Source organism: Peromyscus californicus, unplaced genomic scaffold (assembly GCF_007827085.1).
Source record: "Peromyscus californicus insignis strain IS unplaced genomic scaffold, ASM782708v3 Scaffold_9__1_contigs__length_137607984, whole genome shotgun sequence".
Taxonomy (NCBI): domain Eukaryota; kingdom Metazoa; phylum Chordata; class Mammalia; order Rodentia; family Cricetidae; genus Peromyscus; species Peromyscus californicus.
Genome location: NW_026294617.1, coordinates 10,953,485 through 10,974,356, shown reverse-complemented (window position 1 = coordinate 10,974,356; position 20,872 = coordinate 10,953,485). Strand labels below are relative to the sequence as shown.

At 40.3% G+C, this 20,872-nt stretch overlaps 1 protein-coding gene across 13 annotated transcripts in view; it reads left to right on the top strand.

Moving 5' to 3' along the window:
* LOC128106497 (EGF-like and EMI domain-containing protein 1) overlaps positions 1-20,872 on the top strand; it is a 719,003-nt gene that overhangs the window by 684,810 nt on the left and 13,321 nt on the right. For 12 of the 13 annotated variants that reach the window (XR_008216732.1, XR_008216730.1, XR_008216731.1 and 9 more), the window contains 4 exons: positions 6,767-6,895; positions 10,884-11,012; positions 13,802-13,927; positions 20,711-20,839. Coding sequence is in view for 10 of the 13 variants with exons in the window: in XM_052732014.1 (XP_052587974.1) it covers positions 6,767-6,895; positions 10,884-11,012; positions 13,802-13,927; positions 20,711-20,839 (513 nt within the window). In the remaining 3 variants the exon portion in view is untranslated. The remainder of the gene's footprint in view (positions 1-6,766; positions 6,896-10,883; positions 11,013-13,801; positions 13,928-20,710; positions 20,840-20,872) is intronic. The other variant, XM_052732015.1, reaches the window with a different exon arrangement.

Here is a 20,872-nt window from a genome sequence, read left to right as displayed (position 1 = left end):
ATGCAGTTTGACACTATATCTCCTTTAACAAAATAATTGCAGTAAGGCCTATTATCTTCCCAGCCAAGGATTCTTGGACAGATTTATAGCACAAAGCACAGGTTCCTTCCTGTGGAATGTACCTTGAGTCCAATTAGAAAACTGTTGGTTACCCCTATATCGCAGTTGCACCAATGAGCATATTTTGCCAGATCACACATTACTGTAGTTGTTGGCTGCATTGTACCATGCAGCACTGTGGAAGCTAGCAGGGAGAATCATTCCAGGTCAGCACCAGCTTGATTTCTCTGTTTGGTGATTACAGTGTATAGTGTCTTTGTCAAATAATTTCTTACCATTAAATTCATATGAAATGACAATAGCCTATGTCATCTAGGGAGTCTCTGGGACCTCCCCTGAACAATAACTCAATAATATATACCCAGTACTTGACACTGGACTTTTTGTGTAATAACATGTATTTCTGGGGAAGCATCATTCTTCCATGTAGGGTAACTTCAATTAAACTTAAAACATATATGCATCTTTAGGAAGCTTATAAAATAGTATGAGTCTGTATATGGCTTTTTCAAACATCCTTAGTGTTATTTATCCTTCTCCTACCTCTCCTCTCCCTGTCTTTTATACCTTTATGTGTAGTATATATGTAACATACAAATTGTATATATATCTCCCATCCCAAATCCACTGAATTTGAATCTCTCAGGGGAACTGGGTCATATGTTTTGACATTCCCACTATTCTGAGCTCTGAGCCACATCTATTCCCAACAGTTTGTGATACAGGAGGTCTCTGGGCCTTTGTGATACCGTGACAGTGTCTGGCAGGTCCTAGCCCAGACTAAACTACAGTGACTCTCAGCCCACTCTCTCCTCTCTCCTTTAATGGGCTGTGAGAACTAAGAACATTGTTTCAAGGAACAATCAGATCAGTTGACATCATAGGTCTTCCTGAAAGAGAGGAAAGAGATGTAGAACACAGATAAGAACCACCCCCTGACAAGTCCCCACATACTAAAGGACTACTAGTGACCCAAGGCAGTGGCACCAAGGCTACCCTGTGTTCTTGAACTTTAAGAAGGACCCAGTTGTTCCAATGTCCTGACTCCCATATATTTATTCTCTGAATGAGGCAAAAAGGTCTGGGTGAGATCATGCATCAACCTATGAAAAATGAACAATTAAAACAATGAAGTTGTCAGTTCTTTTACCAGATTGCAAATCAATAACCTTTCTGTCAGGCTGGCTCTCCACTGCACCATTAGTTTAATACAAAGACATTCCCAGGAACTGTAGGTGACAGCTGATCCATCATCTGGTGGTTCTGGGCTTCTGATAGAGACCTGAGCAAAAGATGCTGCTGTAAAACACATAGGTCAGTCTCGATCTGTGAAAACCAGTGTTTAAGGCACAATTTGAAGTTTAAAAATTGACATGATGGAGGATACTTCTTTCTATGATCCAAAGCATGCATGTGCGCACACGTGTGTGTGTATGTGTGTGTGTGTGTGTGTGTGTGTGTGTGTGTGTGTGTGTGGTTGTGTGTTATGTGCTTATTTAGCTTGTTGGAGGCATTGAGATATAATAGATGGCCAAGAAATTTGTGACAGTCACAGCAAAGGGACTGAGGCTACACATGATCCTGCAGGTCGGGCAGGTCTTGCTGAAGAAGCTACAAGGTATCACACTGAATGCCAAACACAATGACTGAACAAATGGGAAGCCAATGTATTGCATTCTCTTACGTGTTTTGTTTCTGTGTGCCATCTGAGAAAGCATTTGCCAATCCAAATAAAACAACCGAATAAGGACAAATTCTCTTAAGTCTTTTGTTGGTGTCTCGCTTGACTTTCAGTTTCAGGAGAAAAGTACAGAATTACTTTTAGAAGTCGTCTTAAATGAGAGAGTTCTTTCTTGTTAAACACAGAAGGCAATAATGAGAAATGCACTATAGCACAGATAGAACAGGAGGGTTTGTGAAATCCTGGGATTTACTAAATTGTCTCTCTAACTGATTTTGTTCCCATTTGAATCTTATCAAAGTTGGCCTCTCAACTTTTAATAAAAATCCGTAATATTGCCAAAATCAGCAGGGCAAAGCTAGTACTTCTCCTTCACAATGGTTTGGGCATTTACTTTACCAAGACTGTAGATTCACAACCAAAATATGTTTTTATCTCTACTTCAGAAAGCCATTATCCATTCATTTTTTTAAAAAAACTGCTTTCACTGCTCAATTCAAAGAACAAAATGTAGTTATCATCCATAGGGAAGCCACACAATGGAGGTTCTGTGGTTCTGCCATCCAGAATGATGTCATCTGGAAGAGGAATCAACTCCATCCGTTCAAATGAGACTGACCAGGAGTTTCACCAGCCCTTGTGGCTGATAAAACATGAACAAGAACATTTTTGTGTAAAGATGTTTTAGGCTGATAGCCAAGGTTATGCCATTTGTCTTCATGATGCCTTGAGAGTTTTGGGATGTTGAACTATGTCTTACTTTCTCTGAAACACTGAGAGAGGAGGGCAGAGACAGAGAGACAGAGTGAGAGACAGAGACACAGAGACAGACAGAGACAGAATGACAGTGTATGGGAGGGGTGGGGGACAGCCCTGAGCTTATCCTGAGAACACTCTGGATTGTTTCTGGTTTCAATACTCAGTTAGCACATTGTCCAATCCCATGAATTATTGTGTGCATAATAGTTTTAAATGGTTTTAACAGAGACCGTATGGAACACTAGGGTGAGAAAGCAGTTCATGGTCTGGAAATCCTCCTAGGACCCATTCTCAGGGTCCTTTTCTCACAGTTCTTCCCTCTTGGTCTCTCTCTAAATATCTGCTGGAATCCCAAGCTGCTTCCACTGTTTCCTGGTTCCTGCTCTCTGAAGAATCTCAAATCATTCTCAATGTGACATATTAAATGATATCTTTTGGATCCATTTACTAAATGAAAGTATCTTTAAATTACTAGCTATAGCCTTTCCATATATTTTGACATCATATTGTTCAGTATGATATGGACATTCATTTTTAAGGAGGATGTACTTTTAGCTGTTATTAGGAACTTGACCCTATATAATAACATGACTCCTAAGGAGTAAGTTCAAAGTTATGTGCAACATTAAGGAGTGCAGAAATTGTAATAGGCTAAATAAAGGTCCCTCAAAGATGCCCATGTCCTAATTCTTGGAACCTGTATTTATGTGACTTTACATGAAGAAAAAGGAATTTTGTAGATGTCGGTAAGTTGAGCATCTCAAGTTTTGAATTACCTGAGTGGACTTAATGAAATCATAAAATTATTATAAGATCAGAGACTCAAGAAGCTAAACTGTTTGTTGAGGACATGAACCACAAGCCAAGAATTGTAAGTAGCTTCTAGAAATTATGAGGCAATTAAACCCATCTCTCTTCTAGCTTCAAGAGAGAACATTTTGATTTTTGCCTTCTGGCTGCTATAATGATGTGATAATAAATCTGTGTCTGCTTGAAGCAGTAATTCATAAATGGAACTTTGTTATAATAGCCATGGGTCATACTCTTTAAGAATTCTCCTAGCCACTCATGTCCCCCCAGGTCCCCTAAGGAAAACTATTCTCCATACTTTTCTCTGTCCTCCTCCCCTTGATCTACATACACTGTCTCTGATGTTTTAACAACTCAGTTGCACAGTGCCCTCTTCACAAAGAACATCTGGAGCTATGCACTCCCATCCCACACCTGCCAGTTCTAATAGGGTCCTAATGCTACTCCGCTTATCACACCTGCACCTTCACAACAGCTGACATTTGGTATTTGTTTGAATGGTTATGTGATCATGTTTATCATATCACTACTGTTAGCTTAATGAGTATACAAATATAACTTTGCACACTCTTGTGAACCTGGTGCCTTGTGGTATTCACAAGCAGCTTCTTGATGGGTTAAGAATCCTCAGAGTTATGCGTGTCTCCCGTGGTGGCCTGATACTGAGACCTGGTGCAGTTCATTTAGAAGCAGGAGAAAGGCAGCAGGTGTGCTTGCTTCTCTGTTTTCCACCTTTGCTTGCCGAGAAAGTGAGCCTGCCCGGCTTTGCATGAACTCACATGCTTCTGAGGCCTTGGGCATAGTCACCATTTCTCTTTCTGAGTGATAACTGATAAAAGATGTAGTGTGGTGAATAGGTAATAGAAAAAGTGTTGTGCGGTTTCTAAAACACATTTTGTGTAGCATTTAGGACTCTTTGCTTTTGCCTTATTTCTATTTTAATTTTATTACTTGAGAACTGATCATAAGACCACTAAGAAATTAAGTTTTTCTTGAACAAGGCATGCATTTATAATTTTTTTATTTCTCTGGTTTTCTCCTTTTTTTTTTTTTTTTTTTTTTGAGCTGAGGACCAAACCCAGGACCTTGCACTTGTCAGGCAAGCGCTCTACCACTGAGCTAAATCCCCAACCCCGATTTCTCTGGTTTCCATAGTCAAAGCTAATGCTATCTTAGGCTGCCCCTAGGAAGTAGAAGGAATAGCACTTTTGCTTAGTTTCCTTAAGCCTCCAAAGAAGAAAATGCATGAGATATGGTTAATCTCCATTTATGTGTTTAAGTTCATTTCAACGTTTTGTGTGTATGTGTGCATGTTGATGAACATGTGTATGGGTGCATGCACATTTATGTGTACATGTGTGAAGAGATCAGAGGTGACCTTGGGTGTCATTTCTTAAGCACAGTCCACCTTGTCTCATTAAAACAGGGGCCCTCACTGACCTGGTACTCACCAAGGAGACTATGTGGGCTGGTTACAACCCTCAGGATCAAGTTGTATCTTCTTTCCCAGCACTGGGATTATAGCTGTGCATTTAACTTTCCTGGAAGTGTTTACATGTGGGTCCTGGGAGTCAGGTCCCCACGATTTTACAGAGAGCACCTTTCCCTACTGAGCTATCTCTCAATCCCTCAATAAAGGGTCTTTAAATAGTAGATAATTTCCCCCAGCAGTTATGCTATATTGTTCTCTATAGTTTGCACATACACATTACTTTTATTTAAATTGGTTTAAACTCAAATATTCTACAAATATTTTTACTGTTGAAAATGTCATTTGAATATATCCACCCCCCATTTACTCCATTCATTTATCCCCATATCTCCCCAATAAGTCCCTCTCCCAAGTTCATTATTCCTTATCATCCTTTTCCTGTCCTCCCTCCTCCCTCCTCCCTCTCAGACTCCTCCTCCTTCTCGATAGCCCACTAAGTCAGTTAGTGCTCCCTGTGCGTGCATTCCTCCTCATGACAATCTACAGATGCTACTCCTCTTTCCGTAGGAAGGAAATTTGGTTTTAGAGCTTTCTGTTCAGTAAGTTCTTAGGGCCTCGGGTAGTACAGTGACAGTGGTCTGCTCCCTTGGTTCAGATGCTCACAGTCTCCCTAGACTGCACATTTACCAGGCACTTTCACACGGCATAATTTTTGATGGCTCATTCAAATCACACCAGCTCAGATTTCTCTGTGCCATTAGGTTCCACACCTCAAGATGGAAAATAGGCAAATAAGTTGAGCTGCTGTAATTTATTACCCAGATCCTATTATGTTCAGAATCACCCTTTGCACCTCTCCGTGTGGTTAATCGCAGTGTGTTGTGGGCATGTTTTCTATGTGAAGACCAAACTTTATCACTATGTAACTGTCACAACAAGTACCGATTACAAAAGCTAGGAAGAATGTGTAATCAATTCAACTTTGACTTTATAAAACTTTTGTAAGACTCTAATGAAGACAAATTATTTCGTTAGTTGATTGTCAGCCTTCCGTGTAGATTCCTTCCCTTAAGGAGTTCATATCATGTCACAGTGGGGTAGAAAGAATGTTCCCAGTTTACTGACAATGAGGTGGAAAAAGCAAGAAGGTCGCCTGCATTCACCCCCAGCTGTGGTTGGCTCTTCTCCCTTAGACATTAATCAGCCAAGTCAATAGCTTTGTGGACAGTCGAGCCAAATGTGTCTTTTTGAGTACCTGACAGATTCAGGATGAATGCTCCATGAACAGATATTTGAGCAATTGGTATTTCTAAATCAAAGAGTGTCTATACCCACAGCACAGTCTGTTAAATGTTGGTGGAGACATTGCTAGTCTGTCTTAGGTCTAAAGGACCTAATGACCAACTGGCCTGCTTTTTTTCCCACTGAATTTGTTTGAATTGCCATGTGTCCATAACCATGAAACCCAAACTGTCTACTTGATTCCATGTTCTGTGCTGAAAATACCCATATCCCTTTTTCCTTTTTACAAAAAAAAAAATGCCTTGATGTGATTGAAATGTTGGATGGAGGGATTTCACTGTTGAGACTACATAAAAAAACAGCAGAACACGGCTGAGGGGCTGACCGGCGACACAAATACAGCACCTGCTAATGTGCAGGGAGAAACCACCTGGAGACTTTAAAAAAGCTACCCCAGAAATAATATCTTGATCCAGATACAAGGTCCCATATGAATTATACTATTATTTTAGCTGATTTTCTCTGACATCACACTATGATTTTTTTCCATGACAAGAAAATTGCAGCCAACCCTTGACAGTCAATCACAAATTGACTGAACAAAACAAAATCAAACAGTGAAGTAATCCCCAAGCAAATTTAATGAAACCTAAATCCCGAAGGGCTGTGCACTTCTGTAGGCAATGGTCTTATTTAATAAGTTGGCCCTGCTTTCACTTTTAGGACCATATTTACACAGACAAATTCAATTCATTTGGGTTGACTTCTCCTCTTCCTCCCAGTCTGCCCACCAGGCACGTATGGGAAAGACTGTAACCAGATATGCCAGTGTTCAGCAACTGAGGACTGTCATCCAGTCACCGGAAGATGTTCCTGTCTGCCTGGCTACCATGGAAACCACTGTCAGCTCCGTAAGTGTGGTCGTCTGTATTAGAAGTGTGACTTGCTGAGGAGATGCCGACAGGCCGGACTATTGCTCGGAGCGAAGAGCAGAAGTGAATGGAGGCTTCAACTCCATAACCACTTCTGTGGGATGTTTGACGTGAATCCTGGAAAGCATTATCTTCCAGTCTTTCTCCGTGCCCCCTTCTCTATCTTCTTTTGGTCTTTTCTGTTCAAAAATTTCCCCAAACCCTTCACAAGTATATATGAAACATGATAGACAAAAAATGTAGGAAATTATGTGCTTATCACTATAAATCAGCAGAGAACAAGAGACAACATATTTTAAATGATTCAAATGTAAGCTGATCCCATGCCTGCTCCGAAACAAAAATGAAATGAATTGTTATTCTGTGATGAAAGCAAAGGCTTGCTTAAGTGACAAAATGCCAGCAGCTCCTGGCCCTGTAATGAGACAGCTCCATCCCTAGACTCAGAACCTTACATTGATTTGCTGGAACAATTTAATGCCAAAAAATGCTTATTGAAGAAAAAACACACTAAAAAAGTCCCAAGGAGCACGTGAAAATATTCAATCAACTATTTAATTTTTAAGCCTGTAATTATTTATAATGCACATTTTATAGGTGTAAGAATAAAATGTTTTGCCCTCAGCTTCCTTTGTTTCCCCAAGCTGACCATGGCTACTCTTTCCTCCAGTCTTTCCAGTCATTTGTCCTAAATACATGGACTCCTGATCACACTAATCTTCTAAAAGCCATAGACAATATATTCCAAATATCATTAATACATCTTAAACATTGGCAACTAAAGCCACAATTAAACATATATGAAAATTGTTTCAATTAACACTTTTAAGATCCATAAATAGTATAGTCATTCCAGTTGAAAATGAAAGACTATAGTTTGTGACTATGATCAATTCCAGGCATCTTGTCCTAAAAAGGTATTGTCATATATCTCAGAAGAACTTCCTTCCTGGTCTCGAAGATATTTTATATTAAGAAATAATATCAGGTTACATACAACTTGGTTATATTTTCATTTCCAAAAGTGAGCTACCTTGGGTTAAGGGAAGTAGCCTCACCTTGTTAAAGTAAAGCTGGCTGAGCCAGGAGCAGCTCCCTGACTGTCAAGTGGGCTTAGCTCCAAGCAACACGTGGTTGGATATGGTTCCTTGGCAGCATCCACTGTAATTACAAGACTATGAAGAAGGATTCAAGAAAATAACCATAAAAGGTGTAGCTGGCTCTAAAGCAAAGCTTCTGCAGCCAAGAACAACTGGGCTTTCATGCTCTCAAGTTCAGAGCAGAGAATTAAACTTTTCTTTCAGCAGAGGTCAGAGGAATCAGACAAACTCACACTGAACATCTCACAGCTTTTTCCTAACTTTAGAGATGGGGACACTCAGCCTGAGCGTGTGGCTTTCACATAGGAAAAGAGCAGTGAGTGCCAGAGGATGTGGACTCACGATCCTATGGGTTTCATGACCAATGAGAGGTCTTACACTATTGTAGACCTTGGAAAGCTTACACTCCTCTGCCTACATTTAGAATCACCCTCTTCTGAGTTCTCAGTAACTAGTCAGTTTTGTGAAAGGTCCTCCATGCTCCAAATAGATGCTTTGGGAAATGTAGTAAGAATAGCTTTCCCAGATCAGGAGGATATGAAGGCATTCATAGAAGCTTGTCATTGATGACATTGCCTGTGGCCATAAACATTCATTGTGAGGAGATTTTACTTCCTCCTTTTTCAGAATAAAGCCAAATTGTGTCACAATGTCTTGCCCATATATGTGTAACCTTTTCAAATACTAGGCAAACGGACTGGGGAAAACAGATTAATGCTATTCATTTGCTTGGGAACTATGTGCCTCGAGATACAGTAGCAGCCTTGTTTGTCTAAGTGAAATGCCATTCACATGATCACAGTGTGCAGTAGCAGAGGGGCCTGCCACGGAGCTTTCAATATTTAAACAAATCAGAACAGTAAATTCCAAATTGAGTTGTTGTTTTTTTTATTAGCATCAAAGAGGGGAAGAATATTTGTGGATAGGGGGAAATGGTCATTTTATAATGGAAAATAACCCAACACCCCTTGCTTGGGAGACATTTCCAGAAAGAATAACTGTAAGAGATGTAGCGAAGGTGACGCCATGATAAAAACAGAACATTAGGAAATGGGGGGCGGGGAGGAGCGGGAGACTTGACTTTATTATGACAAACTTAGTAAAATCATTATATCCAGAGTGTGTCTTGTTAAGTTTAGTGAACCTCTGAGATGTGATCATGAATCAAGAAGTCTAACTTGCATGTGCCACAGAAGTTAATGAGAAAGTCTAATTGTCCAAAAAATAATAAATTCTTGGAAAAAAGATGACCACAACTTCTATAAACCATACAGCATACTTGGGATATAAATTTAATGAGTTTGTGACACACAGATTTGTGCATATATTCTTTTTATAGATGACATATTCTTTAGCAGGTCAGCCTCATCAGATATCGTGTACTGATTTAAGAAGGATAATTAAGTTGAAGGATAAAATAATGTGTTTTTTTCTATTTATGACAAAGAAAGAAGCAATAGTGATTTTAGTAAGTACAAGCCAATGATAAGATAGCTGCATTGATGAGTGTCCCTGGGTGGAAATGACTGTCCTATACTTCAACTCACAGGAAAAGTATCTTAAAATCTGTGCTTTGCATCTCTTAGTTACTTAAATTCGTTAGATACTCACACTAACTAGGCCATTCTTCCAGTTCAGCGGATGTGGTGTTTCTTTATACTCAGAATTATAGCCACAGCTTTACATACATTTTTATTTTGAAAAAGTCTCTTTTTATATAGCGACGCTCTTTTCCTTGCTTGCACAGATATCCACACCATAGTCCACTTCCCAGTTATGACTTCTAGAACACCTGCTACCACTTTACTCTCCTCTTAGGAAGCAGCATGCCTGAGGGGCTCACCTGACCACACTGGTTCTCTCTGTATATCCTCAGTTTCCTTCTTTGTTTGCCTCCAGTCGAGTCACCAAACATTTTTCAGCATCATACATTTTTGTAAATCATTAGCTTTTATAAAACTATGACAATTACGTTCTATGAGACACACCCAGTTAGACATGCAGGAAATGGAAGAAGGGTGAAAGCATGCATCTTATTGCAGCGCTAACTTCAGGTTTACCATTCTCTAACACATTTTAAACGAGGAGGAACCTCACAAGCATGGGCACTGCTGAGAATGCTGGGAGTGCTGTTCTGGAAGGAGCAAGCACGGGGCGGGGCTAGCGCGTGGGCGGGGCTAGCGCGGGGCGGGGCTAGCGCGTGGGCGGGGCTAGCGCGGGGAAGAGTGGAGGAAGAGCCGCTCTCACAGAACTGCAGCCTTCCATGTGAACAGTGCTTCAGTGTTCGCTTTCGTTTTCACCATACGTGGTTTTATTTCTTAGGCTGGAAGGCAATCTGAGGCTCCAAGGAACAACTGTGGGTTTGGAGACAGGATTCAAGCAAAGGTTGTAAAATGCGTCTTACATAAGAGTCCCTCTCTGACCAGTCTTACATAGTGTCATCATGGGAGACCTTTTTCTCTTATTGTGATAGAACATCCTGACAAAAAACAACTTAGCGCAGGAAAGGATTTATTTTACACTTCCAGAAGGGCAGTCCATCCTGGCTCTGAAGGTCTTCAACTGGACCATGAGACCAGCCTGTCAGTAAGCAGAGAGAGAGAAGAGAGAGACAGAGACAGACAGAGAGAAAGACAGAAGCAGAGAAACAAAGAGAGACACAGAGAGAATAGGAATCTCTGTGTCTTCCTATGTATCCACCTATCTATTGTCATGTCATCGTATGTTTGAATCAGTAGCTTGAAGGCAACTAAAATCACCAATGATGAATAATTGAAATATTGAGTTAAGAAAGGTGTGGGCATGAGTTTGAACACCGGAATGGTTCAAGTTACAACAACACATGAAATTTTGCTCTTCTGTAACAGGGTGCCCAAAAGACACTTATGGTCCAAATTGCCAAGAAACATGTAAGTGCCTGAACGGAGGTCAGTGTGAGAGCATGCGTGGCACGTGTTCCTGTCCTCCTGGCTTCATCGGGGCGGACTGCAGTCAAAGTAAGTTAGTCTTGCCTGGTTTTTCAGTCAGAGTCCTTGTGTGGTTTATGAATGTGTGGCAATCCTACAACCTCACCCTGTACTTATGGGGAAGACAGGATAACTATTCCAGTGTCCAAAGTGTGTAGCACAGTACCAAAGGACAGTTCCTAAGGACTGCAGCTATAACAGTGAACGGTGGTGTAACGTTTCACTTGGGGGTTTATTATAATGACAGTAAATACAAGCTGATCTAAATGCTAGGTTGGCAACTATTGACATCAGATTTGAATTGAGAGTTGAAGTCATCAAAATTAGCAAAAGAAATCTTTCTGCCATAAATCCTTCTACCCAGAAATACTGGACTTAAATCAAGACTGGAAAAATGTGTTAGGCAAGGTCAGCATGCTGATTTCTGTGTTCATAATATCAACCTTGCCCAAAGGTCCAGAATTTTATCTATACTCAGCAATTTTATGTCTCAACAATAAGTAATTTCTCTATTCATCAAAAGGGAAATAGTGCCATAAGCTCAAATACCTTTACTGTATGTTGTAAAACTTATTAACATCAAGTGTAAGGGTCAAAAAGCTGAAGATCCCTTTAAAATACAAATGCTTGGATACTGTGAGTTTGTGCCTATTAAATACATATCATACATTGTCAAACCTGCCATTTCTAAATGACTGGGTAGTTTCTACTTTCACCAAATAACTAGGTGAATGCATGCCCTCTGGTGCCTCTGGCCCAGGTGGTGATGATTATGTAATCACATCAAACCTTAGTGTCTGAATGCAGGGCCACGGATGATCTCTTCAGAAGATAGAGGAGGCAGTACAGAGAACAGACTGAGAGAAGGAGGTTGGAAGCTGGGCTAACAATGTCTAGATTTTAAGGCAAGGGACGTGAGATTTGGTTATTCACTTTCGAGTCATTCATTAAGATCATACTATCTCCAGTGATCATTAACTTCACAACCAGAAGGGAGAAGCACCATTACTATGGTTTTAAGTTAAAAGTAGATGAACTACAATAACTCTAACTCTCATTCATGTGTGTGCATGTGTGTGCACTTGCACACATACATACACATACATATACACATATATACCCACACACATAAACATACACACATACATAGATACATATATACACACATACTATACACATGCACACAAAAATACACACACAAAAGCATAAACATATACACAGATACCCATATATGCATACATACAGATACACATATGCATAGAAACATATTCACATGCATGCACACGTGTGTGCACGCACACACACAACTTTCATTTAAGATCTTACTGGAAGAGGATCAATTTGTGCTTATTCAGGCCATTAAGCTGGTGTGTGCTGAAGAGACATTCCTCACTTGTGCTTCCCAGGCAGGTGGCTGCTGCCTCTGACTTACATAAGGACATGTTCTCTGTTAATTGTCCTGTGACAGCACCCCACCATACTGAGCACAAAAATTTAACAGTACAAAGTCTTAAATCCAAAAACCTGGTGACAGACACCTACTGGATAGTGCCTCTGTGTCCTCGACTGCCAAGTGATCTTTGCATGAACGCCATCCCATAAATACTTCCTGAGGAAGGTTCCAGCTGGCTCCTTTATGTGTGTTCTTCAAAGAGACGTCCCATGCAAGAGCGTGTTCAAAGGCTGTGGCTCCTGAACACTGGGAACACATTGTCTTGAGAAAGCTGTGATCTTGTAGTGGCAACTTTCCTTGCCTTGACAGATTGGTAGGTTAGAGGCAAGTGTGCAGCCTGCTTCTGCCAAGGCCAAGGTTATCTTCACATTGTTACCACGTAGCCATCTCAGTTGGTTCTTACAGATGTTTCTGTTATTTTGTGTGTTATCTGTTTTCAGTACTCATCTCAATTCATTTTTGGAACAATGCAAAATAGATCAATAAATTCAAAGAAACAGATAAATATTTGAAAATGTGAGTATTATGGATTTTATGTTGAGGCTGGGAGTATAAAATAGATTCCAGAAAGGACTTTAAGAGACAAAATATTCAATATTTTTGCCAAAACATTATGTATGTCCTGAAAGTACAACTACACACACACACACACACACACACACACACACACACACACACACACACACAAAACAATATACATACATAAGCATATATATGTACACATACTCATACACACAAGCAAACAAATACACACACATACATACATATGCACAATCTCTCTTTCTTACACACATATACTCAGAGCACGTGTGTGTATATGTTTGTGGTGTGTGTATGTATAAAGTAAGACTGGAAGCTGTTGGGATTTTGTTTTGTTTTGTTTAATAATTTATTTTTATTTTATGTGCATTGGTGTTTTGCCTGAATATCTGTGTGAGCATGTCAGATCCCCTGGAACAAGAGTTGTAGACAGTTGTATGCTGCCATGTGGGTTCTGGGAATTGTACCTAGGTCCTCTGTAGGAGCAGACAGTGCTTTTAACCACTGAGCCATCTCTCCATCCTGATAGCCATGGTCTTTAATTTGTAAGTGAAACCTACCAGACATGTCTTTTGAAACTAGATACAGGCTTATATATTCTACATTCCAGCTGAAACTGACCCAAGAGAGCAACAGCTTGGGACTTCCTACTTGGTTACTTATTTTGAAGTAACCTTTTAGGTTGAAAATCAAACTGTAGGAACGTCAGCAAAATACGGGATTAGGAGAAAGGGCCATTTATTGACAAGTGTCTGGAAGTCTTGAGTGACTGATGTTTCATAAGCAAACTAAGCTTCGCTTGCCTTTATTTTGCTCTTTGGTCTAGCTTGTCCTGGAGGCAATTATGGGCAGGATTGTGCCCAATGGTGTTCCTGTGGCTCAGGAAAGTGTGACCCAGTGACAGGAAGGTGTCATTGTCCACCCGGCCTGATGGGATCAAGGTGTCAGCAAGGTAACAAAGGCTGCTAAAGATTCACTTTAACTATTTAAGCAATGAACACACTGGACTATGACTATGACTCCGGTGCCGGGACTGTGGCATGATTTGCCATGCTTCCTTTCATCCTATGGCAGCATGTTTGCCTGTTGCACTGTTGGGGCAATGGCCTTTTGGAAGGCCACAGAAATTGGTATAAAAATGAAAATTATTTATGCATACTCTTGGCTAGGAGGAGCAATTTAGGCAATAGTGGCCACTCTTGGAAAACTTTGAAAACATGTTAGAGAAGTTAAATTACAAGATGAACGAATCCGACATACTTTTCAACCTGCAGAGGCCCCCTGTGAGAAAAACAGTAGATAAACATGCAAATACGGTCTGTGTTGAAAACTGAAGACTTACTTCTCTGAGATCTTAACATTGATTATTATCATAATTAAAATTATAAGCACAGAAGAACCATCAAATCATCAAGGCAAGGAAGTGCAGAAAGAGTGCTGGCCATGGCTCTTAGCTGTGGCATCTGAGCTGGCATGCCCCCTTGCTGTATAAAGAGGGAGAAGACAACTAGGGCAGGTTTTCATCACACACTTCAGATATTGTGGTTTACACAGTATGTGATGGTTTAAATGAGAATTGTCTCCCCATAGGCTCCAGTATGTAGACACTTAGCCCTCAGGTGGTGGCATTGTTAGGGGATGGTTTAGAAAGACTGACCTTGTTGAAGAAAGGATGTCACTGGAGGGCAGGCTTTGGGAACTTAAAGTCTTGCCCTACTTCCAGTTTTCTCTCAGTTTCTTGCTCCTGCCACAATGCACAAGGCTGGCTGACATGCCTTTGTTCCCTTCATCTGGACTTATCCCTCTAGAACTGTAAGCCAAAATAAACCCTTTTTATACAGGCTGCTGCTTTAAGTCATGGTGTTTTTTAACATCAACAGAAAACTAGACAATAAAAACATGCAATTGTAAATTGTACTTTGGTTGAAATTTTCCAGTCCCAACTGCTTGCTGTCAAATAACCAGCAGCCTCTTCCCAAATAACTGACTCGGAGACTTAATAGAAATTATAAATGCTCAGCCAATAGCTCAGACTTGTTACTACCTAACTCTTACATTTAAATTAATCCATATTTCTTATCTATGCTTTGCCATGTGTCACATGACTTGTTACCTAATTTTTTTCTACATGTCCTGCTTCCTCGGTGGTGGCTGACTGGCATCGCTCTGACTCTGCCCTTCTTCCTTCCCTCTTTCTCTGTTTGGCTGTCTCACCTATACTTTTTAGCTGACTACTGGCCAATTAGCATTTCATTAAACCAATTTGAGTGACAAATCTTTACAGTATACAAAGGGAATATTATACAGCATTTCCCCCTTTTGTCTAATTAAAAAGAAAGGTTTTAACTTTAACAGAGTAAAATTATATACAACAAATACAGTTATTAAGTAAGAATTACAGTTACAATATCCAGTCTTTTTATATTTGGCAAAATTAGAGAAAATACTATCTATCTTATCTTAGTGAGTCTAATGTTTTGTACCTAATTTACCTTTTATCATAACTAAGGAAAACTATAATTATAATTATCTAGTCTTCAACTCCATCAAAGATCCCAGAAGAGTGAAAAGTTACCTAATGACAGGGATATTAGGCTGCCTGGACAGTTACCCAGTTACCGAAAGTTTCTCTGTAATGTTGGGCCATCCAACCCTGGCCTACAGGCCCAGCATTTCTGACAGACTTTCCTGTGAAGCAGAGAATTTTGAAGAACTGTCTCACCTTGTCTTGGCAAAGTTCAGCAGCTGCATTTCTTGCATCCTGCTGGTCCAGTGTGGACAGTAACTGTCAGCAATTGAGGCAATGGCAGTTTCTTTGCCCACATGGCTAGCTTCTACCATAAAGAAAACAAACTCCATATGGAGTGTCTTTGATGCCCATCATCCTCTTTGAAGTAACTGGTGCTGCCAGGAGCAGACGTGTCTCACTGTTGAGAAAAGTCTTCAATTATTAAAACATTTTAAATGCCGTATTCTCTAGACCTTTGAAATGTTTGAAGATTGCTTAGCTATCTGAAATACATCTCTGTATGACCTTGAAAAACTAGCATGACTATAAGTTTGCTATTATAGATGACTATTAATCTGTATTTCTTAATTATATATTACAATTTTAAATGAGCTGCATAAACATAATATCATAAATGAGAGTAGAAATATACATATAATATAACAAAATTAACTTTAATCTGTATCAATATATGAAAATCCATACCAATGTAACATAATTAAGATTAATAGTTGTTTTGTGGTTAAAGTAGATTCAATAGTCTATACTATTATCCTCTCATTCTATATCATATCCCCTTTTTTTTTCTTTTTAGAATGAAATCCCTGAATCTAATCTCCTTTATTCACCTTTTTTCCTGACCATTACCAATAACAACTTGTAACCAACCCCTCTTAAAATAAACACTCATGACCTATTTTTTGGGAATGTGGGTATAGTTCTCTAGACTACTTCCTGTTGGCTAGGGGCACTGGTAATCTTTAGGGAACCCTGAGAAAATTTAGGATTATGGTCAAGTCCTGACTGGAATACTCTGTGAGGCTGGATCATCTCAGCCAGGAGCCTTGAAGCTGTTCTGGATGCAGAATTCTGATGAGAGTGTAACAGAGGCATTTGGAAATGTTGGATCACTTGGCCATCCATTTTCATTGGTGTTTGGTCCCCTTGCCCTGAAAATACGTAAACTTGTAAAGGTAACACACATATCTGCATTAATACAAGTATAGATTGAGTCAGCTAGAGGTGGTTTTTTGTTATGTGTTTGAGCAGGTAAAATATACATCACATGTCTTGTAGTTATTTTAGGTTTATTTCTTTATGTTTGTAGCCAGGACTTTCAGGGGATCTTTCTTGTTCAAACCTGATTTTCTTTAATCTGGAGTGAATTCACAGCTTCTCATTTTCTGTGGAAATAAAAGCATCACCTCTTCTGAAAAACAACATATCTTTTGACTTAAATTTTGAAGTCAAGATATTTTAAAATATAGGTTGGCTTAATCTAGCACTTTTCATAATCCAGTGTCTTTTAGTAGCCAAAAAATTCAAAGACAAAATAATAACATATAGGACCCAGATTATCTGTATATTCCTCATCTTTATATGGCTTTTTTTCTTTTATATTACTTTACTCCCTTTTTAAGGACTTTATTTTTTTTAAAACTTTATTTTTCTTTTTTATGACTGTCTATTCCCTTTCTCTTTTCTCTCCCAAGCCTATGTATATTTTTAAACACACTGTAACCTGTTTAGAGGGTTTTTTTCTCTTTTTGTCTGAATCTGCCTTTACTGTGTATCTGTAATCCTTTCCTGTCTACATGAGCAAAAATACTGCTGTATAACTTAGATCATAGCATGCTGGTGCTGGCTCTTCTCCCTTGGTTCCCTGAGAGTCTAGTCTCATGGCAGAGGTATGTTTACCACCAGCTCTGGGAGCCATGTTTACGTGCCCTAACTCTGGAAGTTTACAGGTGCATACCACCACCTAGTAGCATGCCGACTGCTGCTCATAAATGTCATATAAGTGTTTGGTAGCAGGGACTCTTAAAAGAGTAGCCCATTTTTGCTGCTAACACCAAGCTAGGAAGCCACCTCTTAAAGGAGCCACAACTCTGCTCTCTGCCAGCAAACAGAGCCCACCTGAGAAAATTCAGCTACCAAGAAGCCATGCTTGACTCCACTTTTGTGTGTCTAGAATCCTTTTTTAAGCTTTGTCCGGTTTTATGTGGAAATTCCAGTCAAACGCTTGGGCACCATACTTTGGTTTGTAGGCAGAAGTTTCTGTCCCACCAGCAACTCCCAAATAAACACACTGAGGCCTGTAAAATGGTAAATTCTCAGCCAGTAGCTCAGGCTTATTACTATCTAACTCTTACTTTTAAATTAACCCATATTTCTTATCTGTGCTTTGTCACGTGGCTCATGGCTTGTTTCTTTGTTTTCTACATGTCCTGCTTCCTGGGGGGCTGGCTGGTGCCCCTCTGACCTCACCCTTCTTCTTCCCTGCATTCTCTGTTTGGCTGTCCCACCTATATTTTTTGCCTGGCTACCAGCTGATCAGCATTTTATTAAGCCAATTCAAGTGACAAATCATTACAGAGTACAAAGGGAGTATTCCAAAGCAGTACCTATTAATTTAAGTACATAGAGAGGATGATAGCTAGATAGAGGATAGATAGATAGACAGAGAGAGAGAGAGAGAGAGAGAGACAGACAGACAGATTATATAGATTTATTTTGAGCCCTTGAACTAATGTAAAATAATCAAGCATGGTGGCACAGGCATAATCTCAGTAGGTCAAGACAAGGAGATCCCTGGAGCTTGCTGGCCAGCCAATCTACCCTAACATCAATCTTCAGGCCCAAAAGAAACCCTATTTTAAGAGACAAGGCATCCTCCTACTGCAGCCAGGGTCTGTGTTGGTATCTGTGGCCCGGGTTAACCTCTGAGGCCATTGGGATGTCTGTGGTCTATGTTGCAGCCTGAGGCCATGGTAATGTCACAGCCGCTGAGGGGTGTGCCTGGATCCTGGATCTGTGGTTCTGCTGCAGCTGGGAGCCTTGTTTGTGGTCTGTGCTTTCACCAGAAATCACGTGTAAGCCCAAGATGCTCCTGATGACTGCAAGGAGCAAGGAAAACACTTTGGCAGAAATATCGGACTGTAGACACACAGTGGAGAGAGAACAACATGGAGGGCTTATGTGACCCTCCCCCCACACCTTCCCAAAGGGAACAAAAAAGTAACAGCCTGGGTGGGGAGCCGTCGAAGAAGAGGCTTGAAAAGTGTGATGGGATATGCTGAAGTTTAGCTCTTTACAGTTGGCGGCTTCTGCAGGGCATGGGAGGAAAAGGATTTTTAAATTTTGTTATGGGGGGAGGTCATGAGGGTGGGTGTGGACATGGAAGGCCTGAGAAGTGGGTGTTATTAGGTGTGTGATGTGAGGTTCCCAGGAAATCAACAGAAATGTTGTGTTGAAAAGGGAAAGAGAAAGGAGAGAGAGAGAAGGGAAATGGCTGCTGAGGGATAACACTTGGGGTTAGCCTGTGTCCTCCACATACACATGCATAGACGCACACGAGAACCAGCACACACGTGTATACCACACACTGTTATCTGCCCACAAAAATAAACCTTCCTTTATTTGACCACCGACAACTGGTCCTTTATCAGATCCACACAGAGAAGTGCCTCTACCGGATTCAGCTACACCTTCTGCTTATGTCAGCTGAAACCTCACGCAAATTGGGGCTAGGGGTGTTACTTTGTGTGTTTGTTTGTTTCTCTCCTTTTAAATCCATCTAACTTTTTATGCTATCTGGAATTAAAAAGCAAACAACAAGTAAAAGATATTCCATTATCTCTTCCGCTATTGAAATTCAAAGTAGGCTCCTTTAGATCTTAGAGGTTTCATGTTTAAGTCTTGACTTTTGGCCTTATTGGTTGTCTCAGTCTGCACCAGGCTTTAGTCTCCAAGCTTCAGTTTTTCCAAGAGAAAATTAAGAACACTGTTACCCACATCACAGGGGTGTTTGGGAGCATTAAATGAGATAATCCATGTGTGAAATATCATTATGTAAAAACTCCATAAACTAAAGGTTATAAATGGTAGGCCCGTGGCCAAATCTAGCCACAAATGTGTTTGAATTGGCTTCAGAATATGCCTTCCATGCTGTTATAAAATAATTTTAATTAGTTGCCAACTCTCAAAGATTGGAGAAGTTCCTGTAATATATGGATATTGATTTTTTCCTTAAAATGTTGTATTAGATGGCAATATGGGACCATATTTTTTATGGCAAAACCAATTAAATATGAGAATCATCCTCATGTTACAGAGGCTCTAATCTCACATTGATGGCGCTTCCTATCACCCCATGATATTCCCCTGGCATGGACAGAAAGGCCCTTAGGCCCCCTTCTCTTCACTCACTGTTGTCTTAACTGCTGTTGGCCCTCCTCAGCTGAACAGTGAAGCACCAGAATATTAAAGAAATAACTGCTCCTCTTTCCTTACTATCAATTTTTGAGATAGTAAATAAACTACTCCCCATTATTGTTTACTTTTTCTATTGCTATGATAGAATATTCTGACAATAGCAACTTAAAGGAGAAGAGCTTACTTTGGCCCATGGTTCTAGTGTATAGTTCTAGCTGGAGGGAAAAACCATGTAGCAGGAGCGTCACAGAACTGGTCCCAGTGCTCTGCAGTCAAGATCAAAGAACAATGCATGTTACTGCTCAGCTTGCGTGATTTCAGTGCAATCCAGGATCCAAACCAAGAGAACAATGGCACCCTAATCAATTCACTTAATCAAGCTTGTCCCTCACAGGCATGTTCAGAAGCTAGCTAAACTAAACAACCATTCAGGTATGCCTATAGCTTGTCTTCTGTATGATTCCAGATCCCTCTGAAGTTGACAGTCAACATTAAGCATCCCACGAACTGACCCAGATTACTGCTGACTGTTCCACAGGCAAGCTCTAGGTGCTGGTGTACTGGGCACACAGGACCAGCCCAGTAAATGTTTATGGAGTGAATGTGAACTGAGTGAGCCCAGGGCAGTGCTGTACTTGTGACCTAATGGACAGATCCAGGTGGTTGTTTTCATCTGAAGATTTTTCTGATGGTTTTACTGTCTTCATGTGGAAACTGTCTCAAAGGAGAGAAAAAAAATGTTGACTCATGACATATTCATTTAACGTAATATTTAAAAATGTTTTCCTTTAGGTTGTCCCCAGACAAGATATGGCACCAATTGTGACCTCGAATGTCTGTGTAAAAATGGTGGACTCTGCAATCCTGTGGATGGGAGATGCTCCTGTGGCCTTGGGTGGACCGGGGATTACTGTGAGAAAGGCAAGCTGATAGTTCCTTCTTATTCTCACAATG